Genomic DNA, 20,000 nt, shown 5'->3' with positions numbered 1-20,000 from the left:
AGCTTTATTGAATAGGACAGTGTAGAGAGACAGGAAGAACAGGGAAGAGAGAGGGAGAGACGTGCGACAAAGGGACTCGAACCGCCAACATCACGGCTCGTAATGAGCATGTGGACAGTGCTCTACAGGCTACGCCACGAGACACGTATGATCACTTGGTGACCCCACCAGGTCAACTGGATGCCCGTGGACTGCATGCCAAAGCTACATATGAAAGGTCTTCCTCTGACTCCACTCTGTGCGAGCTTAGCTGTAGTCCGCGGTGTGAAAAGAAGCAGCTGGCGACCCCACTTTTTTTGGCTGGACCGCAACAGCGGGGCCAGCCCTATAAACGTGAATGTCTGTGACTGACTGAGTGACTGAGTGATGAAGTTACACCGCGCATGTCTGTGACTGAGTGACTGAATGATAAAGTTACACCAGGTTCGGTCCAGCCATATACTAGGTTTCGACCTGGTCTTGTTTGAGGAAAATGAATGGGGCTACAAATAGTCAACTAGACATTCCAAATTAGGGAGGGAATCGGACATGTTCAGCCCCACGGTTGGCGCCAAATCAATAATAAAATAACAATGAATAAATCTGGTTATTAGACTGAAGTGCATACCGCTAAGGTATGCATTTGAACCATTATGACCATTGCAAATACTTAGCCAGGATGATTGCTGTACAGCATGCAACACTATAATAAACCACAGTGGTCATTCTGTGTGCCTCTCCACCGGGGACTCAGTTCAACATTCTCCATCTCCATTTCACTCATTTCGTCTTTAGCGTTAGCACCTTGCTCCAGGTAAAGTCTTCATTTTTTCAGGGTCCCTGCGGCTGTCTGTGGATACAAATCTGCCCCCTGAAACACAGAAATAGAGAGAGAGAGAGGGTTAGTTTGATGTATCCAGCAAGCCAGCACAAACTCATCAATACAAACCATACCTAGAGCAAGGGCAGTTCTTTAACAATCAGATAAAGGGACGTGCAATATCGTGGCTATTTTGAGGAGGAACGCTTGCAGGGGAGACCAAACGGATTCGGCATGACGGGTTCATGTATTCAGCCTTCCCCTGAGGGTACTGCATAGGGGGGGTACTGCATTGGGGGGGGGGGGGGGGTACTGCTTTGGCAGACAAAATCAAGTTGTGCTTCATTTTATGAGTTTTCTGCTCAAATATGTCTTGGGTCTCTTCTCAGATCTGGCTGTAGAGTACCGCAGCTAGCATAGTTACATTCAGTGCTCTACAGACGTTAGCTTTACACTCCTCTGGGAATGCTGTTAGCCAGGTCTGGTGCGGCTGCTTGTGTAACTCAGCTACATGCATTTGTTCTCTCGTACTTCAATTCGCCCTGGGTAAGACTGTCTGCTCAAGTGTATTGTAACGTAGTGTTAGACGTGCTTAATGCACTTTTGTAAGTCACCTGAGCAAAAAGTATCTGTCAAATAACAAAACTATGAATTGTGATTTCTGCATGCCAAATGATCATCTGTGTCATGCCAAAATCTTGTACATCCTTTTTTTGGGCCATTTTCATATACATTTATAATTCTATATGTAAAGATCTCATAAATCAAAAACTAATAAAGGTTGTGACTAAACAATAATACCTTGTTGATAAATTGGAGAAATTAAACATTTTTTGCCATTTGTGCGAATTTTCTGGAGATTTTTGTGCAAGACAAACTATACGTAGATTAATTGATTTAACTTATTATCAGGATACTCTTAACAATGTGCAACAAAGCCTTATTGATAATCTCGACAAATTTTAATGATGACCTCAGGGCTGTTTTCAGAATAGTAGTAATGAGTTTCTGGAGAACGGGGTACCTGTGCAGACAGGCCATGAAGGTCATCACTGGAGCGTTCTCTTCTCTCTGTCTGTCTGTCTGTCTGTCCAGAGAGCGCCCCGGTTGTCCGTCCTCCCCCATGACCGCTCTTCCATTCCCCCCCAAAATAGAGGGGGCGGGGCTTCGTCCCGGGGTGGTGCTGTAGGCCCACCTCTTGAGGAAACACTGCAGACACCTAATTTGGCAAAAGGGGTGCAAAAGGGGCGGAGCCAAAGGCCATGTTTTTTGGCAGTTCTAGCCATCTCCCCCCCCCACCACCACCACCAAACACGTACAATAAAGCACTTGTTGAGACAGCCAGTTCAGCTGCAAAATAACATTTTAAATTAAGCTTGCTTACTTTCCACATAGTACTCCTGCCCACGCACCCCATGCACAGCGAAGCCTTCATCTGAAATATTGATTTTATAAAAACTCTTTTGTTTGTTTTTGTTTCGTTCCAGCCCGCATAATAAAACCATGAGTCCTCCCACACTAAACGTGGAGAGAGCTTCGTTTACACAAGTTAGCTTTTAAAATTGAACGTCTATGATAACACGAGGGAAAAAAAAGGCAAAGATAAAGGTCTGCAGCAGCACACGAGACTTGCTGAAATGCTTTCTGGGAACGGTATTCGGGGAGACTGGGAAACAGGCCCGGCAGACAGGAATAAAGGTGGGCGGGAGGCAAACCCACATATTCATTCAGAACGACAGGTGCTTCAATGGTCCTTTGTCGCCCATTTTCTTTTCTTTTTTTTTTTGCCCCGAGGGTCCAAAGAGATAGAAAATAACACAGTTCCTTTGAAAAAGGCGTCTTAATTAACATCATCACAATATATTAATATCACAGGAGCCAAAAGACAATCTCAAAGGAAAAGATTTCAAAGTACAAACAGAATTGCTGAGAAAGTCTGAGTGCTGTCCTTCATTTAAAAAAAAAAACACCCTGTCTCTTTCTCACCAAGCTCATTTAAACCTCTCCATCTCTCCCTTCTTTCACCCCCAAGGTGCACCTCCTGGTGGGGTGGTGGAGGGGGGGGGGAGGACATGATTGTCATTTCATTTTCAGTTTTATTTTGTTCTTTGTATCTCTCTCTCTCTCTCTCTCTCTCTCTCTCTCTCTGTTCCCAACAGAACAGACGTTCAGTCTTGCCCCCTTTTAAGTGCAGAAAAGCTTGAAAGGAATTCAGAACATCAGAAATTGAAGTGGTCCATTCTCATGCAGCCTGTGTCACTCGCCGATTGGCTCTGTCGCAGTCCCAGAACGTTCTCGGCGTCCCGATTGGACGACAGTCGAGTCCAACACACTCCAGTCGCTCCCGGCGTACGGATCCTTCCTCACCTCCCTGTGCCGGATCACCGTGCCCGAGGAGAACTCCTCTTGTCTCTAATTACAGAATTTACACAGTTGTTAGACGTTAATGAGGCGGCGAAGAACGTGACCGCGACGCTTTCGAAGGAGGCGGCGGAGGCACAGCTGTCCAAACGAACGGCCGCATGCAGGCTTCCGCCGGGCCCGACCGGGGCGCGAGACGGGGTCCGAGCGAGAGTGAGTCGAAAAAATTGGGCGAGAGAGCGCGTGAACGGCGAGAGAGAAGATGAGGAGGAGGAGGAGGGGCGGGCGCTCCATAATGGAGGGAGGTAGGTTAGTTGCCGTTGTCTTTTTTCTTTTTTTTAAGTTTTTAATTTTTTTTGAAAAGAGTTGCAGTCGCAGGGGCTTTTTTCGCCGACGCCGAGTGGGAGGGGGGGGGCGGAGCTACACCGACGACTCCTCGGGATTGGCGTCCGGCAGCACGCTTCTCTGCTGCAGGGTCCGGCGGAGCTCCTCCTTGAAGGGGCTGGAGTACTCGTTCCCCACCCCGCCCAGGCCGCCGCCCAGCGGGCCCCCGCCGCCCCTCTCCTCCCCCGCCGAGCTCAGGTTCAGCCGGATGTAGCCGTTGCTGCCGGAGCCGCGGATGTTGGTGAGGCTGAGCCGGCTGGGGGAGTGGATTGGCTGGCCGGGGATGGCGCTGGGCGTGACGGGCCCCGTGCTGCTGGGGCAGAGGGCGTGGCCCGGCACGATCTTCAGCGACCCGTCCGAGTAGTAGTAGTTGGCGCCCGTCTCCCAGAAGCGGTCCTCGTCGCCCGCCATCTTGCTGGGCACGAACGTGGGCGGCTCCTTGGGCAGGGTGATGGGGTAGACCAGGGTGCTCTCCAGCGGTTTCATCTCCGCCCCTTTGCCCAGGGCCAGCTTGAGCCTGCGCCGCAGGTACAGCGCCAGGCCCATCAGCAGCAGGCAGACGGCGCCCAGGGTGATGACCAGCACCCAGAACAGCCCCATGCTGCCGTCCGGAGCGCGCGCCTCCATGAAGACGGGGGCGCTGGCCACCACGGCGACCAGGTAGCGCTCCGTCGTGAACTTCACGCCCTGCTCCTCGGAGTAGCAGGTGTAGCGGCCCGCCTGCTGGGGGCCGGCGTTGGGGATGACCAGAGCCCGGAGGGCCCGGTCGAATCGTGGCTCCGTTGCGCCTCCTTCGCCGCCCCCCAGGGGGAGCTCTCTCTCGTTCAGGAGCCAGGAGGGCTGGGCCAGGTTGGACACCAGGTGGCACGGCAGGACCAGGTCGGAACCGACGACCACCGTCACGTTCTTCGGTCGGGAGGGGTCTGGGTAAGGGGGCGAGAGGGAGGAGGAGGAGGAGGAAGAAGAGTGGTGTGTCAGCATGTGCTGAACTTGAGTCGATTCCATTTTGATTCAGTAAAAAACTTGAAAACCAATTAATTTATTGACCCACCATTGAGAATAGTTCCAGGGCAGGGGTAAATAATGAAGGCATATCAGTTTTGATCTATTATGCCAGCTTCTGCTAGTAATTATTTAATTAACCCAGTCATTTATTTTATCTGCTATTATTGATCTCCTTGGTGGAAACATTTTACTGTGAGCTGATATAGGAGGGAACCAACACTGGTGTATCCAGCTTTAAAGCACATAATTGAAAAGAAAAACTGGTTAGAACAAGTACCAGTGTACACACCATTAAGCCAAAACAATTGGCTAGAACATCAACCAGCGTACACACCAACCCTCCTGAAATTGATTCTTACATCCCAGTTCTATAGGCATTATTTAGTTAATCGAACTGAACTGCAATCAATCTCTGTGAAATTACTTTACTTAATTAAAACTGACACCCCAACACTGCTCTAAAAAACAGCCCTCCAAACTGCCTGGTGCCTTATAGAACTCTGTTAGGGACACGGACTCCTTGGTTAGGGGGAGGGCTATATTAGGCTCGGGTGTTTCTTACCTGAGCTGGGAATGAAAACCGGTTTGTCGAATTTGGCCTTATGGATGAAGCGATCCAGGGCAAGGTCCTGGGTCAGGGTGGAGGTGGAGCTGTGGGGGAGCAGGGAGGAGAACTTTGTCATTACCCCGGAACCTTCCCAACCACCACCAAACCTTGATCAAATGCTAGCTACTGCAGTTACTTCAGGCTCCGGGGAAGTACCTCCAGATAAAAAAAGATTTACCCGCGGTGGAGGTCGATGCGGATGCAGACCCGCCCCTCGCTGTCCCAGGCACAGTAGGGGTCCCGGGACAGCAGGCAGTCGGGGCTGGACTGGTACCGGCTGCAGTTAGCCAACGGGAGCTGGAGAACCTCCGAGCGCGAGCCGACGTACAGGAACTTCTACAGGTAGAGGGGGGAGGAGCCAATGTTTATGGGAGGGGCCTTTGCTTATGACTGGAGTCAGTGCTTGTGGGTGGAGTCAGTGCTTGTGGGGTGGAGTCAGTGCTTGTGGAGTGGAGTGCTTGTTGAATACAGTCAATACCGGAAATGAATTTCATAACACATAGTGCAGCATATAAGACATATACATATAGTACATAACACAGGACATAAGAATAATGAGGAGAACAGGCCATTCAGCCCATTCAAGCTCAAATTTACCTAAAGACTACAAAGAGTATGAAGTAATAAGTCAAACCAAGACCCAGAGGGCCCCTGTATCTACTGGGGCTGTTTCCCACATTGACAAACTCTCTGTGCAGACAAAAATAAATGTGTTGAAAAATGTACGTCTACCTAATTTAAGCTTATGCGGCCTTGTTCTGCTGACACAAGCCAAAAGACCAATCTGAGAAAGAATTTAAATTCAACTGCCGGTGTGATAAAAGGCAGCAAAGTTCTTCGAGGACCTTCTTTCCAATTTGTGAATTGACTTTCAATTTGTTTGCCCCGAATTGACTAAATTGAAATGGAATTGCACCAACCCCCCTACCCCTCCGCCCCCCCCTCCCCCCCACCAATCCCGGCAGGGTGGGTGATAATGGGCTGTAAGGCACACGCATTACCTTTGAGTGCGAGATGGTGAGGCTGTCGACGGGCTGGGGGTGGTCGAACAGCTGGATCTCCTCGATCACGTGGGCCTCGGAGTCCAGGACCACGGCCCTCTGGAGCCATCCCTCAGCTGGAGAGAGAGAGAGACGAGACACGAGCTCAGCCGTCGCCGCGCGGTCAGAACCCCGCCGGCCCCAGGGAGCCGCGGCGCCCGCCGGCCTCCGCGGCGGGTCAGAACTTTAAATTAAAGCAGCCGAGAGCACGCCTGACCTCACGCGACCCCTTTTTCATCGGGTTCTCGCCTGGCTGCTCACTTTAAGGTTAACCCTCTAAGGTGTGAGATCACAAGTACGCAATTAGAGCGTTCTTAACTGAACATTCTAACGCTGATGTAGCAACCGCTACCGGTGACTGAAAGCGACGGAGTTCTGGAACGCTGACATAGAATTCTGAAAGAACATTCCAGAAACCCTGCACTTCAAAGGGTGAAAACCGGCGATGAGAGAGAGCAGCCTCATTAAACCAGCGATAGGCGCAGGTGCCATAAGCTATCAGCAGCTGACTGTTCTGGGAAAAAAAAAAAAATAATCCCTGTGTTTTGCTGTAGAGAGCAAAATCCTCTGATTGGTTCAAACAAATCAGTGATCGACAGCTCACTCTTAACTCCATTATGGGGCTCGTGTACGCACACTCTCCCATCACCAGTTAAAAATAAGCCAGCCACACACTGCTATTACTGGAGTAGAGGAGCTTTGTGCTGATTACAGACAGAGAGCCTGAGTGTGAAATACAACAGGATTAATGGGACAGAGGGCCAACAACAACTGCCTGCACGATGCTGATTAATCTGTTGATAAACTTGACCCAGAAGAACTGACCCTGGATCAGTTACAATCTCCCGTAATGTAATATCTGGGGCTACGGCTAGAGCTGGGCGACCTGACCCCGGATCAGTTTCAGTCTCGCACATAATACCTGGGGTTGTGATTACGGCTGGATAAACTCACCCCAGGTCAGCTCCTACCTAACACCTTTAAATGCAGCCTCACCAGACATAATACCTCCAGTCACAGATTCTAGAGACCCATCAGATAGCCAGTTACCTTTGCTCCTCTCTGCTTCTTACATTACAGGCCATTAGCAGATGCTCTTATCCACAGCGACTTGCACAGCTTTTTGCATTTTGCATCTTATCTTTATACAGCAGGATACACTGTATACACTGAAGCAATTCAGGTTATGGACCTCGCCCGAAGGGTACAACAGCAGATGCATGCCAGGGAATCAAACCAACAACCGTCAGGTTACCTGGCCAAATCCACAACCGCAATACTACACTGCAGCTAAGCCACAGGAGGTTCTGGTTGGTAAGAGGAGCTTCATAACGGGAGCGTGCTGCATTGCATTACCGAATGTGCGTTGTCACAGTGCTGTCCTTAGTCATGCTCCTTTAATTAATCTTCTGCAGACACTCCAAACTGCAGCGGTGTGGCTTCGACGGCAGGGAGACGGAGCTTCACTCATAAACAACACGGAGCAGAGGTGCCCGAGCTCGCAGCCGTGATTGGGGCCAGATAAAAATGATCCCGGATGAAGTTGTAAGTAGATCACGGATCGGGCCGCCCCTCCCCCCGCGCCAGCTTTTTGGGAGCGGGAGCGCGCTCCGCCCGGGCTAAGCCCCGGTCCCGTGGCCCGCTTAGACAGATTTGGTCTGTGCGCATCAGCTGTTCCCTCGCCCCGCAGTTAAAGGGTAATGAAGCCTGCTGGCGGGGCAGAGTTTTTGGCAGGAGAACTCCGTGGAAAAAACAGCCTGTTGAATCCTGCGTTAAGCTCAAGCCCGGACCCCAGAGAGGGGGGGGGGGGGGGGGGGGGCGACCAGGCTGCGCTCGGCGACATTCAGCGGTTCCGCCATGGCCTGTGCCACGACGCGGTAAAACGTTTTTTCTGTCTTTTTGCTCTCCGCCTCTCACCCTCCAGAACCTTCTCTGCCTCTCAAAAGGCTCCCATTGTAAATAAGAATCTGTTCATAATTGACCTGCCTGCTAAAATTAAGGTTAAATTTTAACCCGGCGACCAGTGACCCGCCCAATGAGGGGGGCCCGCAGTGTTGCACGGTAACGGGCTGGGTCACACATTCTCTCCACGCCCACCAGATGCCCAGCTCTGTGTTCTTAACATTCTCAGCAAGTTCCGCCTCCCAGCTGCCGAATCCCAAAATTTCCAATTGGATCTCGTTAAGGAGCGTGACCCGGGATGACACCGGCGTGGGGCGGGCAAGCGGACTGCAGGGTAACATGGGAGACGGAAAACGCCTGTCTCCCATAGTTACGAAGCAGAGAGGAACACGAGGACCGGGTCTCTGGTGCGTCCGAATGAAAGCTGCTCTGGGGAAAGGAAAGCAAAGTGGGCTAAAAAAGAAAAAAGCAAAAGTTCAGGGCGGAGTGACACGTTAAACAGCGGCCAATAGGAAGCCTCCCTGCCCTGCAGGGAGAGTTGACCAATGGCTGCTGTCTCTGTGGTCTGCCGGCTGAAGGGAAGCGGGCCTTATGCCATGCGCCATGATGGCAGCCCGGGCGAGATTGTGATTACCCGCTTGAGTGGTGCTTGCCCACCGTGTTAAATAAGTCGATTTCGGGGGGCGGGAGGGGGAGACTTTTGCCAAACGGCCGAACTGTAACTGTCACTCAGAGGGAAGGGGAGGCTGTTAGCTGGGTCTAGGGGAGGATGTTAGCTGGGTCTGGAGGGGGCGGGTGGGGAAAGGGGGCGGGGCTAAGGCCTACCTGTCCCGACGAAGAGCACGCTGTAGGGTTTCTGGTCCAGGGCGATGACCCGGTCCACCGCCAGCCGGGTGAAGTTGATGCCCTTGGTGAGCAGCAGGGGGCGCGCCGCGGCGGCCCGCTCCATCAGCGGGTGCTTCTTGGCGAAGTTGAGCGTGGAGTCGGGCAGCTGCAGGGAGCTGTTGAAGCCGTTCTCCCGGTGCCAGTTGGTGATGCACTGAGCGACGGGCGCAGGGAGACGGAAATAGAGCTTATTAGAGGCCCTCCCGCTGCTTTAGGCTCTCTCTCTCTCTCTCTCTCTCTCTCTCACTCACTCTCTCCCTCTCTCTCTCTTCTTCCCCCCCTTCTTCTTTCTCTCACTCGCTCTCTCCCTCCCTTTCTCTCTTCTCCCCCCCTCTCTCTCTCCTCTCTCTCCTCTGTCTCTCTCCCCTCTCTCTCTCGCCTCTCTCTCTCCCCCTCCATCCCTCTCTCTCTCCCTCTTTCTCCCCCTCCCTCCCTCTCTCTCTCTCTCTCTCTCTCCCCCCCTCTCTCTCTCTCTTCCCCCCTTCCTCTTCTCTCTCTCTCCTCTCTCTCCCCTCCTCCCTCTCCTCTCCCTCCTCCCTCCCTCCCCCTCTCTCTCCTCTCTCCCCCCCTCCCTCCCCCTCCCTCCCTCTCTCTCTCTCTGGTACTCACCGACCCGGGGCGGGGGCTGGGCACGGGGCCCGTGTAGCGGTCCCACCGCTGAGAGGCCTCGCGGTACTCCATGTACGGCCCGTCGAACACACTCTTCACCTCGCCGATGTGGTACCGGCACACGACCGACACGTCCACGTCGCCCCTGAGAGGGAGAGACGGGGGGGGAGAGAGGGTCAGGGGGGAACGGGATATGGGGAAACGCCAGAGTGAGAAAGAAAGAGTAAAGAAAATAGTGAGACAGGGGGAGAAGGAAGGGAAGGAACGTAAGGGGAGACATACGATTAAAAAAGAGAATAAAGGAGGGGGTAAGAAAGATGGAGGAGAAGGAAGAGGAAGAGAAAGAGAGGAGGAGGAGGGAGAGAGAGAGAGAGGTAGGGGCAGAGAGAGGGAGCATGGGTTGATGAGCAATGTTCTGAAACTCATAGACAAAGCAAAGAGGCACTGAAAAAAGTGAAAACAAAACCAGTGTGGCCTGTGGAAACAGACGGACAGGCGGTAAGGCTCAGTCAGACGGAACCGTCCCACGGCCTGCGCTCTGACTCACCACTGGGCGTGGAAGATGCCGTAGAAGGCCGTGGACCGCCAGTCCGGGCCGGGCAGGGTGAAGACCGCGCGCAGGTTGTTGAAGGTCACGTGACGCTCAGGGAGGGAGCAGACGAGGCGGGCCTTCTGGAAGGTGGTCCACTTCTTCTGCAGGGTGCGCGTGCCCCCCTGGTCCCCCTGATTGGACAAACAGTGCTGTCAATCATGATGGAAATTCATGCCTGTGAGTGTATGTGTGTGTGTGTGAGTGAGAGTGTGTGTGAGTGTGAGTGTGTGTGTGAGTGTGTGTGTGTGTGTGTGTGTGTGTGTGTGTGTGTGTGAGTGTGTGTGTGTGTGTGTGTGTGTGTGTGAGAGTGTGGTGTGTGTGTGTGTGGTTGTGTGAGTGTGTGTGAGTGTGTGTGGTGTGTAGTGTGTGTGGTGTGTGTGAGTGTGTGTGAGTGGTGTGTGTGTGTGTGTGTGTGTGTGTGTGTGCGTGAGTAAGTGAGTGTGTATGTGTGTGTGTGTGTGTGTGTGTGTGCTCACCTTGCAGACCCGGGCCACGCGTGCCACAGTGACCTCGCTGTCGCAGGCCAGCTCCTCCGCGTGCTCGCTGAAGAAGAAGTAGATCTTGTCGTCGTCGCCCTCCCTGCTCCCGCTGCTCTCCGGAACCAGCGCCGAGCCCACAAAGTCCGGCTCTGAGGGGGACATGAGAGGGGGTGAGCGCATTGAGGGGAACACCAAGAGGGGGTGAGCGCATTGGGCAGACCAGCCCTGAGCCAGCTCATCAACACACTCAGTCAATCAGAGTGAAAACAGAGAGAGGGAGAAACAGGGAGGGAGGGAGGGAGAGAGATTGATAGAAAGTGGGGAGGACTTGCTGTAATTGCATTAGATTAGGCGAGGGAGTGATGAGAGTGTGAGGGACAGAGAGAAAGAGAGAGAGAGGGAGGGCGATCTCACCCAATTTCAATACCTCTTCTTAGCCCCTGTAAACCTCATCATCTATCTACATCAATCTCATTCCATCCTACCAGTCGCTATCTCATTCCATAATACCACCTGTCATATTTTGATCCATCCTAGCAGTTGCTATCTCGCTCCATACTACTAGCTGCTATCTGTACTATTCGCCATCGTCTTCCATTCTACCAGCTGCTATCTCATTCCATCCTACCATCACTATCTCATTCTATCTTACCAGCCGATCTCTCGTTCCATTTCCCCATCAGCACTATATTATGTCTATATCTCAGCCAACATCAGCCCCGCACTCTCCCGGTTCTCCTTCCCGCCCTTTTCCCTCCTCGCTGCTCACCCTTGAGCCAGATGGAGGACTCGCTCTTCAGGCTGTGGTGCGGTCCCAGGTTCCTCAGGATCACCGGCTCCGTCCCCAGGAAGTTGTTGACGGTGGCGGAGTACAGCTCCTTATCTGGGGGGGGGGGGGGGGGGCACGGACGGTGCGTGAGTGGTGCGTGGCGAGCGCTCCTGGTTAACTGCGGGCCGTGGGGTCACGTACGATTTAATTTGGTCAGCGAACCTGAACTTCAGCTGAAGGGACAGAAAATGCCCGTGATGTCTAGTAAGGGTTTTTAAGTTAATTAATTGAATTTCAATTTATTTCCTTCAGTGGCTGAATTATAGAGGACCTGCCCCCATCGCCCCCCCCCCCCCCTTTACCCCCCAACTCTGATATACTTGACACACACCTGTACACACAGCTCCCTCAGTACTGATACACACAAGCGAGCACACACACACACAGAGGCAAATCGAGTGCACACTTACCAACCAGCAGCCCAATATGGCCCTTGGCTGGGTCATATGGACACTTTCCCTTCCCATCCTCCAGGGCGGCGCTGTCCAAAGTGAAGCGATCTGCATTCTGAGGGGGACACACACACACACACACACACAGACACACACACACACAGGGACACACACACACACACACACACACAGGGACACACACACACACACACGCACACACACACACACAGATTGGCAGGGTTAGTGAGCAGCCCTTCGCCGCGTGACGCGGTTGGTCGGAGTGACACACGCTGTGACTGCGCTGTGACTGCGCTGTGACTGCGCCGGTGGCGGTGTCTGGCCTGTGACAGCTGTGGCCGGACGCACACAGAGAGCGAGGGCCAGCCCACGCCCTGCTGAGCTGTCAGCTCGCAGTCAGGGGCTCGGCACAATGAAGGGGGAAAAAAGCCCGTTAGCTTATGCTACAGTTCACCTGACACAGCAAACAACCCTGAGCGCTCAGAGCCTTTTGCAGAACCATCGCGGCTACATTGCTAATTGGTTGTGAGGTAACGCTACTACGAGACAATGTTCCACTTAACGTTCTTAGAATAGAGTATTGTTCAAAGCCAGCTCTGTTAGTCACCGAAAAATGACGCAAAATCATTCAAACTCAAATTCAAAACTTTCTTAACTGTCACATTAAAACTGAATAGCATTCTAAGACTGTCCCAGCGATCTTTCCTGTGACGTAAAGGTAACTTTCAGGGGACGTCCAGGAAACCGGACAAAATATCCGCTCTGGGAACGCTGAGGCTAATCTTCCTAAAATTCTGGGAATGTTCTGAGGCCTGAAAACCGTTAGCTGGGTAGCTGACTCGACCAGAGCTTCGGCTTTTAAAAACAGAAGCGAGAGAGCAGCGCCTATTGATCCTGCCAGACCCAGGCTCCTTATCACGCGCTGACCCCCCCTCCACCCAACTAACCCCTCCACCCCTCCCACCACCTCCACCTCCACCTCCACCACACTGGCCCCCAAGCAGGTCTCTGACTGAGTACTTACAATGTAGGTGCAGGTGGGCTGGAATGCGTAGGTGCCACAGGTGTACAGGTGAGTGTGGTTGTAGCTCTGCAGGAAACGGATGTAGTTGAAGCACTCCGTCTGTTACCGAGAGAGAGAGCGAGAGAGGGAGGGAGGGAGGGAGGAGAGAGAGAGAGAGAGAGAGAGAGAGAGAGAGAGAGAGAGAGTACATATGAGCTATTATTTACTTTGTATCTTTATTTCTAATAACATTATTATTATAATGGTTATTATTATTATTATTATTATTATTATTATTATTATTATTATTATTATTAAACAACACTGTGGTAAAATGGCACTATTGCTGTTACATTACTATTGTCATAGTAACAATATGATTCATATAGTCAGTAATCTGAATGGTAGGATTCTGAGTGTGTGTGTATGAGAGTGTGTGTGTGTGTGTCTGTGTCTGTGTGTGAGTGCGTGTGTGTGCGTGTGTATGTGTGTGTGTGTGTGTGTGTGCGTGTATGTGTGTGTGCGCGTGCGTCTGTGTGGGTCTGTGTGTCTTAACGTGCAGTGACCATGGAGTCTGTACCTGGTTGTTCTTGCCCTTGGTCACGCACTCCTTCTTCTTCTCCTGTGGGGCTGCCCAGTCAATCTGAAAGAGAGGGGGAGGGGCGTTTGATGAGGGACTGAGCTGGAGACAACTGCCGTGAGCGGCTGCCACTCTCTGTGTCGCTGAGCGGATCACACGCACACACCCCGTCGCTCAGTAGAGCTCTGCTGAGCCTTTCCTTTAAAACGCTTTGACTTACTTTGGTGCCGGTAAATTTTCAGAACACTCCTGTAGCTTTTGAGAATCGTGGAGAATGGCAGTAGAACTGCATTCTGGGTACTGGTAAATCTAGAGGTGTCTGTCTGTCAAAATTTGTGGACAATCTGCAATCTTTTACTGGTTTCTCTACAGCGATATGACATAGCCATTATAACATAACATTACATGATGATGAGAACAGGCCATTCAGCCCAACGATGCTCGCCATTTTCCTAACTAAACTGTATCTAGTGCTCGGTTTACCTAGATAGTACCCAGCACTGTGTCAAGCCTGGTTTTGAAAACCCCCAGAGTTTCTGCCTCTACTGCATGACTTGGCAAGCTATTCCCCACAGTGTGAAAAGTGTGAAAAGTGACTACTCTCTGTGAGAAAATGAGCAAAATATGAGCAACAGTACATGCACATGAATAAAATATATGTCATTCACACATTTTAACTCAAACAGATCCATCCTAAGCGTTTCATAAATTTGCATGATCCAGGTCACGCTGAGGCTAAATAAGAGAAATTGGTCAGAACTTAACGACCAATTAAAAATGTGCCCCCTTTCTCACGGCGAGCGGGGTGCTACCGACGGGCGGAGTCGGCACGGGTACCTGGGGTCGGAGCTGCCTGCTGATGTCACTGGGGTCCAGGGCAAATATGGCCTCGCGGGCCCCCACGTAGAGGACGCGGTCGTGCTCCCCCAGCGTCACCATGGTGTAGTTCCACACCCCCGCCGCCCGAAACCGGGCCACGCTGTCGCACACATCTGGCGGGAGGGGGGAGAGAGAGGGGTGCACACGTTCTCAGGACCTTCAGACACGGCGGGTCAGAGTACCTCCCAAAAACGAGCAGGTTTTCACGCCTATGGCTAATTCATGCTAACGCGTCTCATTACCTCACAAAAAAAGTTCTCAGGGTTCAGCCCATTTACGATTGGCTGAGCTTGTATAATTGCATTTTTTTTCGCCCTCGTGCTGCTCTGGCTAACAGTTAAATCCAAAACCGAGGTCATATTCCAGGGTGAGGATGAGAGAGAGAGAGAGAGAATGGGGGGAGGGGTAACAGGAGAGCAGGAGGACACAAGTAAGGGTGGATGAAAGAGATATATATATATAGAGAGAGAAAGAGAGGTCCAAGAAACAATAAAAGATAGAAGAATCACGTTTTAATCTAAAGAGAGATTAAAAGTAGCCCACGAAATTTGAGAAACAGAGCTTTGTGTGTTATGTTGTTGGGTGTGTTGAGAGAATTTGTCCCCTAAGGAAACAAGAAGCACATCTGTTTTGGTTCCATAGAACATAAACACACACACACACACACACACACACAGAGACACACACCCACTCATGCATGCGCACGCACACAAAATCCTTCAATGTACCTTCCTACAAACCGGAACATTTCTCTAGAAATGAGAGTGAATCTTGTCTATGTGTGCATGTTTGAAACTACAGTCGGGTATTAAAGTCAATTTCATATGCCAAGAAGATGAATGTTTCCAATGGCCCAGCACTGAGCTGTTCTTTGGCAGTTTGTTTGAGGGGGATGGGGTGGGGTGTGGGGGTGGGGGGGGGGGGGGGGGGGGAATCTTTTGTTTCCGTCACCATTCTTTCAGAAAAGGGAGGGAAGGTGCAGGCAGAGATAGAACAAGTTTTACGAGGTCCTGATCCCACAGAAGATCAAGGCATAATGGCCGACATACCTCAAGCCCAGAAACCAAAGAAACCGACGCGAAGTCATGTCAGCCCAACCCTGTAAAGGACACCGAGCACCCTGCCCCCCCCCCCCCTCCACCCAGTGAAGAGGCAGTATTTTCAAACATCCCCCCCCCCCCCCCATATTTTGCGGCAATATTGCTGGTCACACTGTCCTTCCAGAGGCCTCAGGTTTTGGGCGAAACGGGGTCAGGGGGGTGGGAGGGAGGGGTGGGAGAGGGCAGGTTGTCCTGTAGCGCGGCCGAGATTTCCCTGCGCGGGTTATGATCTGACCCGTCTCTCTGCTCAGCTCTGCTCGGGTTGGCTATAAATACAGCCAGGCTCTGCATATAGCTCATAACTATGGCAGAGCTCGCAGACTACACTGTAATTAAACGACTATTTTTAAGCCCTTTGAAGCAGAAAACACAGAAACACAAAATCGCTCGGAGAAAGACACACTTATAAACACACGCGCAAACACAAAGACGCAGACACGCAGACACAAACACACACAGACACGCACGTGCGCGCACACACACACACACACACAGGGAGACAGACAGGAAAGCTCACACAAAGGCTGATGCCTTCACACGTACAAACACACTTCTAGCCCCCCCACCCCCCATGCGAGCCAGCTCATGAAGAGCTCACAGCTGAACAGTCAGACGGGGTAAATCTGAGGGAGGGTAAGACTGTTGAGATTGGAAGCACTGTAATCGTCATATTAGCAGACAGAAAGAGAGAGAAAACAATGGAGGGAGAGAGAGAAAGAGAAGAAAAGCAAATAAAAGAGAGAGGAGAAAGACTGAGAGGGAGGTAGAGAGATGGAGGAGGGGTAAGTCTGTCAAGATTGGAAGTGCTATAATTGTGTTAGATTAGGAGGCAGAGCGAGAAAGAGGGGGAGAGAGGAAGAGAGACAGAGAGAGAGAGATGGTCTGGGTGTGGAAGCAAAAGTAGTAAAAGTAGCATTAAGAAAAAGGGAAAAAAATAAAATGAAATAAAAGGAGGGAGGAAGTGCCCTGAGGACGAAGAGCAGAGAAACTCAAACACACACACTTCAGCAAGCCGCTCGCCCCTGCTCCTTCATAACTTATTCCATTAAAGGGGGAGGGAGGGGAGGAAAAATATTGTCTTTGAGGCTTTCTGCTTCAAATTGCAGGTGGGCTCACTGGTTATGAAACGGGGATAAAAAAAAAACCACTTTCATATGCAGTCTGGATAAGGGCAACTCTCTTTCTCTTTCTCTCTCTCTCTATCTCTTTCTCTTTCTTCTCTCTCTCTCTCTCTCTCTCGGAAAATCAAACCCCCCCCTAAAAGAAAAGGAGCACGGGCCTGTTTTTGCGCATGGTGGAAAGACGTACGACACTCGTTTATTTCCACGGACGTCGAGCTTGTCCTCCCTCTATCGTGCAGGCGGCCTTGCCCCGCCCCCGCCCACCGGCCCCGCCCCCACTCGGCCCTGCTGCCTTCAGCAAACCAGTCATTACTGTAATTGGCGGGTAGAGAGAGATCAACCTCCAGCCCTCCCGCTCTCCCGCTCTCCACACTGTACTCTGGATCGCTCTGTCTTCATTATACTTCACTTTACAAACTCACCGTCTCTCTTTCTCTCTCCCTCTCTCTCTCTCTTTCTCTCTCTCGCTTTCTTCCTAAATCTGGTTCTTTCAGTCACCCCTCTTTCACTTTTTTTACCAGTGCTCTCCTTATTCCTCTTGCTCTCGCCCCTCGTCCTCTCTCCAGATCAAAGCTAGCATTAGCCACCTCGAAGCAGCGATGTTTTTCTTTTGTTCCCCCTGCAAACAAAAAAGTGCAGCTACCTCTCTCTCTCTCTCTCTCTCTCTCTCTCTCTGCGTCTCTCTCTCTCTCTCTCTCTCTTGGCTCCTCTCTCTCTCTGCTTCTCTCTCTCCTCTCTCTCTCCTCTCTCTCTCTTCTCCTCTCTCTCTCTCTCTCTCTCTCTCTCTCTCTTTCCTTCTCTTTCTCTCTCTCTCTCTCTCTCTCTCTCTCTCTTTTCTCTTTCTCACTTGTTCGCTCGCTCGCTCGCTCTCCCTTGCCCTGACCACAGCTCCTGAGCCTAACAGGGGCCTGGGGTCTGTAATTTTGGATGTTGGATGGTGGGAGTGAGGAGGTGGGGTAGAGGGAGAGGATGGGGGCGGGGGAGGGCAGTGCGGGGGGCGTCCCAGCTTTTACAGCTTTAAGGTTTTAACCGTTCGTGGCACGTAGGCAGACTGCAGATCCCCTGCTGCTCTTGCCGCACCAAGTTTTCGGAAAATAACCAGTTAAACCGAGGAACTGGGTCAGAGCGGCTTTTTCGGGACAGCCAGGAGTTTAAAATAAAAAAAAGGGGGGGCGAGAGAAAAGAGACGGAAGAGGTTGAGGAAAGAAAAAGTAGAAAGAAAGAGAGAAGAGTAAGCAGTTACTACTCCCCCCCCCCCCTTTAAAACGCAAATTACTTTAAGCCACACGTAATTACAGAGGCGGGGCCTGCGTGGGGGGGGGGGGGGTAAATATTATCTGCGCTTCCATCTCCACTACCCCCCTCAACCCCACTACCCCCCCCAGCCCCACCCCCCAACGAAGGACTGAGAGCACTAAATCCCTCAGACTGCCAGTCTAAGCATTATACACACACTGCCCTTTCTTTCTCTCTTCCTCTCTCCCCCTCTTTCTCTCACTCTCTCGCCGGCGTCTCTCACATGAACACAGTGATTGTTCATATGGCCTGTGCACACATGACACATACGCTCTACATTTACAGCCTGAAATCTGTGTATTTCCCCCCTCTCCCTCCCTCCCTCCCTCCCTCTCTCCCTCTCTCCCCCTCTGTCTTTCTATCTCTCCTCTCACCCCTTGCTGTTGAGGTTTTTTCTTGCCCTTTTAAGGCAGTCTGCAGTTGGCCCTCAGCAGTTGGTTTCGCTGAGGGTGAGACCGTGTGTGTGAGCGTGTGCGGGATTGTGCCTGTGTGAGTACACGCATAAAAGTGAATCTCAGCGAGACAGTGTTTAAATGCGTGTGTGTGTGTGTGTGTGTTTGTGTTTGTGTACACATTTATGTACGTATGTATGCGTGAGCCGGAGCATTCGCTCGTGAGACGGTGCGAGTACAGTCTGCTCGTGTGTCAGCCAGTGTTTGTGTTTTTCCAGTCCGCCATTGATTGCGCGTCGATCGTTTTTTTTTTTTTTTCCATTCCAGTTCCCCCACCCCTCGTGAAACGTGGAAGGGGGGGAGGAGAGAGAGAGAGACGTACGCAGAGAGAGGGAAAGAGAGAGAGAGAAACAGACGCACGCAGAGAAGGAAAGAGAGGGAGAGAGGGACAAAAAGGGAGTGAGAGACAGAAAGGGAGAAAGAAGAGGGAAGAAAATGAAGCTAACAAAAGGATGAACAGAATAGGGCTTTTTTAATATAATGCCCCAGGAAGGTAGACCAGAAATACAATCTCTTTTAGAAAGGCCTTTTCAATTTTTACTCAAAGGCGGAAAAGTGAGCATAAGGACTTCTAATGGGGGGATGAAGGAAAAAGAAGTGCATAAAAGCGAGAGAAGAGAGGGAAAAAGAACAGAAATGAATAAAGGGACAGAAGGTAAAAAGTCAATTCTGAGGAAGAAATTCATGAAGAGATTCTCTCCAAGTTGAGGGGACAGGCAGCAGCTGGCTTACTATTATCACTTAAGTTTGAGAATAGCGACATTTTATACATGTACCATGGACACTGGCTACTCACCACTGTGTTTGATGGTCTTGCGTGGGATTGGGTTCCAGTTTATACACATGACCTTTCCCCAACCAATCAGGAGCAACAACAGCAGGACTCTTGCCCCGCCCATTGCTCTGACTCCGCCTCCTCAAACTTATGGGGGCTCTGTGGCTGGAAGGTGCAAGGCAGGCGAGGAAGACGAGCGGCCTCCCGTCCGTCTGTTTCACAGTGACCTATAAAAATAGAGGAGATGCACTGTGAGCAAGGCGTTCCTGCAGCAACTGTTGTGACATCTTCCAGACATTTACAGATGGATCAGCCAAAATGATTTTGGACAACAGTCACTCACAACATGGCCCTGGATTAGCAACATCGTCTTGAGAAGGACATATTAAAAATGCTTTAAAAATTCCAAGCATCGATAACAATATTTATGACTAACGCCACACTCACAGCGACAAGGCGACACTTCAAAAACAAGACTGCCGTCAAATTCCTCCTCCTCCTCCTCCTCCTCCTCCTCTTCCTCTGACAAGCGCCCGTACAGCACTATCAGGATTCTGCACCTCCGCACCGTCTATATTACTATTCCATAACAACAACAAAAAAATCCCCGGACTTTCAGATACGTGCGAAATGTCAAACGTGTTTACGAAAAGGCGGATCTCTGAGCCCGCATGCTGATGGCGGCTCAAAAGGAACGGGTCCGATGAATGGCGGTTTCGCCGCGGCGCGTCCGCTACCCAGCCTTTTTTTCTTTTTTTTTTTTTACAGGATTGCAATATCAATCTGAGGCGCATTGATTTTTGTCTGTCGGGAAACAGGAAGAGAGCGCGCCGACAAAAGTCCTGGCTCATCGAAATATTCTCGGGGAAACGGAACGAGCCCGGCTTTACTG

The 20,000-nt window shown here is 51.3% G+C and overlaps 1 protein-coding gene across 1 annotated transcript in view; it reads right to left on the bottom strand.

Annotated features, from left to right (window-relative positions):
* Positions 1-20,000, bottom strand: part of sema4c (sema domain, immunoglobulin domain (Ig), transmembrane domain (TM) and short cytoplasmic domain, (semaphorin) 4C) — a 48,742-nt gene that overhangs the window by 1,295 nt on the left and 27,447 nt on the right. The window contains exons 2-16 of the mRNA XM_064353761.1: positions 19,130-19,335; positions 14,323-14,477; positions 13,486-13,548; positions 12,927-13,025; positions 11,903-11,999; positions 11,433-11,546; positions 10,661-10,812; positions 10,140-10,315; positions 9,593-9,737; positions 8,924-9,137; positions 6,158-6,273; positions 5,335-5,492; positions 5,112-5,200; positions 1,824-4,467; positions 1-850 (exon numbers count right to left, since the gene is read on the bottom strand). The exon at positions 1-850 is cut by the window's left edge and continues 1,295 nt beyond it. Of these exons, the coding sequence (XP_064209831.1) occupies positions 3,581-4,467; positions 5,112-5,200; positions 5,335-5,492; positions 6,158-6,273; positions 8,924-9,137; positions 9,593-9,737; positions 10,140-10,315; positions 10,661-10,812; positions 11,433-11,546; positions 11,903-11,999; positions 12,927-13,025; positions 13,486-13,548; positions 14,323-14,477; positions 19,130-19,232 (2,568 nt within the window). The 5' untranslated portion in view covers positions 19,233-19,335 and the 3' untranslated portion in view covers positions 1-850; positions 1,824-3,580. The remainder of the gene's footprint in view (positions 851-1,823; positions 4,468-5,111; positions 5,201-5,334; positions 5,493-6,157; positions 6,274-8,923; positions 9,138-9,592; positions 9,738-10,139; positions 10,316-10,660; positions 10,813-11,432; positions 11,547-11,902; positions 12,000-12,926; positions 13,026-13,485; positions 13,549-14,322; positions 14,478-19,129; positions 19,336-20,000) is intronic.

Source organism: Anguilla rostrata, chromosome 10 (genome assembly GCF_018555375.3).
Source record: "Anguilla rostrata isolate EN2019 chromosome 10, ASM1855537v3, whole genome shotgun sequence".
NCBI lineage: Eukaryota > Metazoa > Chordata > Actinopteri > Anguilliformes > Anguillidae > Anguilla > Anguilla rostrata.
The sequence above is the reverse complement of the archived record's forward strand: the minus strand, read 5'-3'. Positions and strand labels throughout refer to the sequence as shown.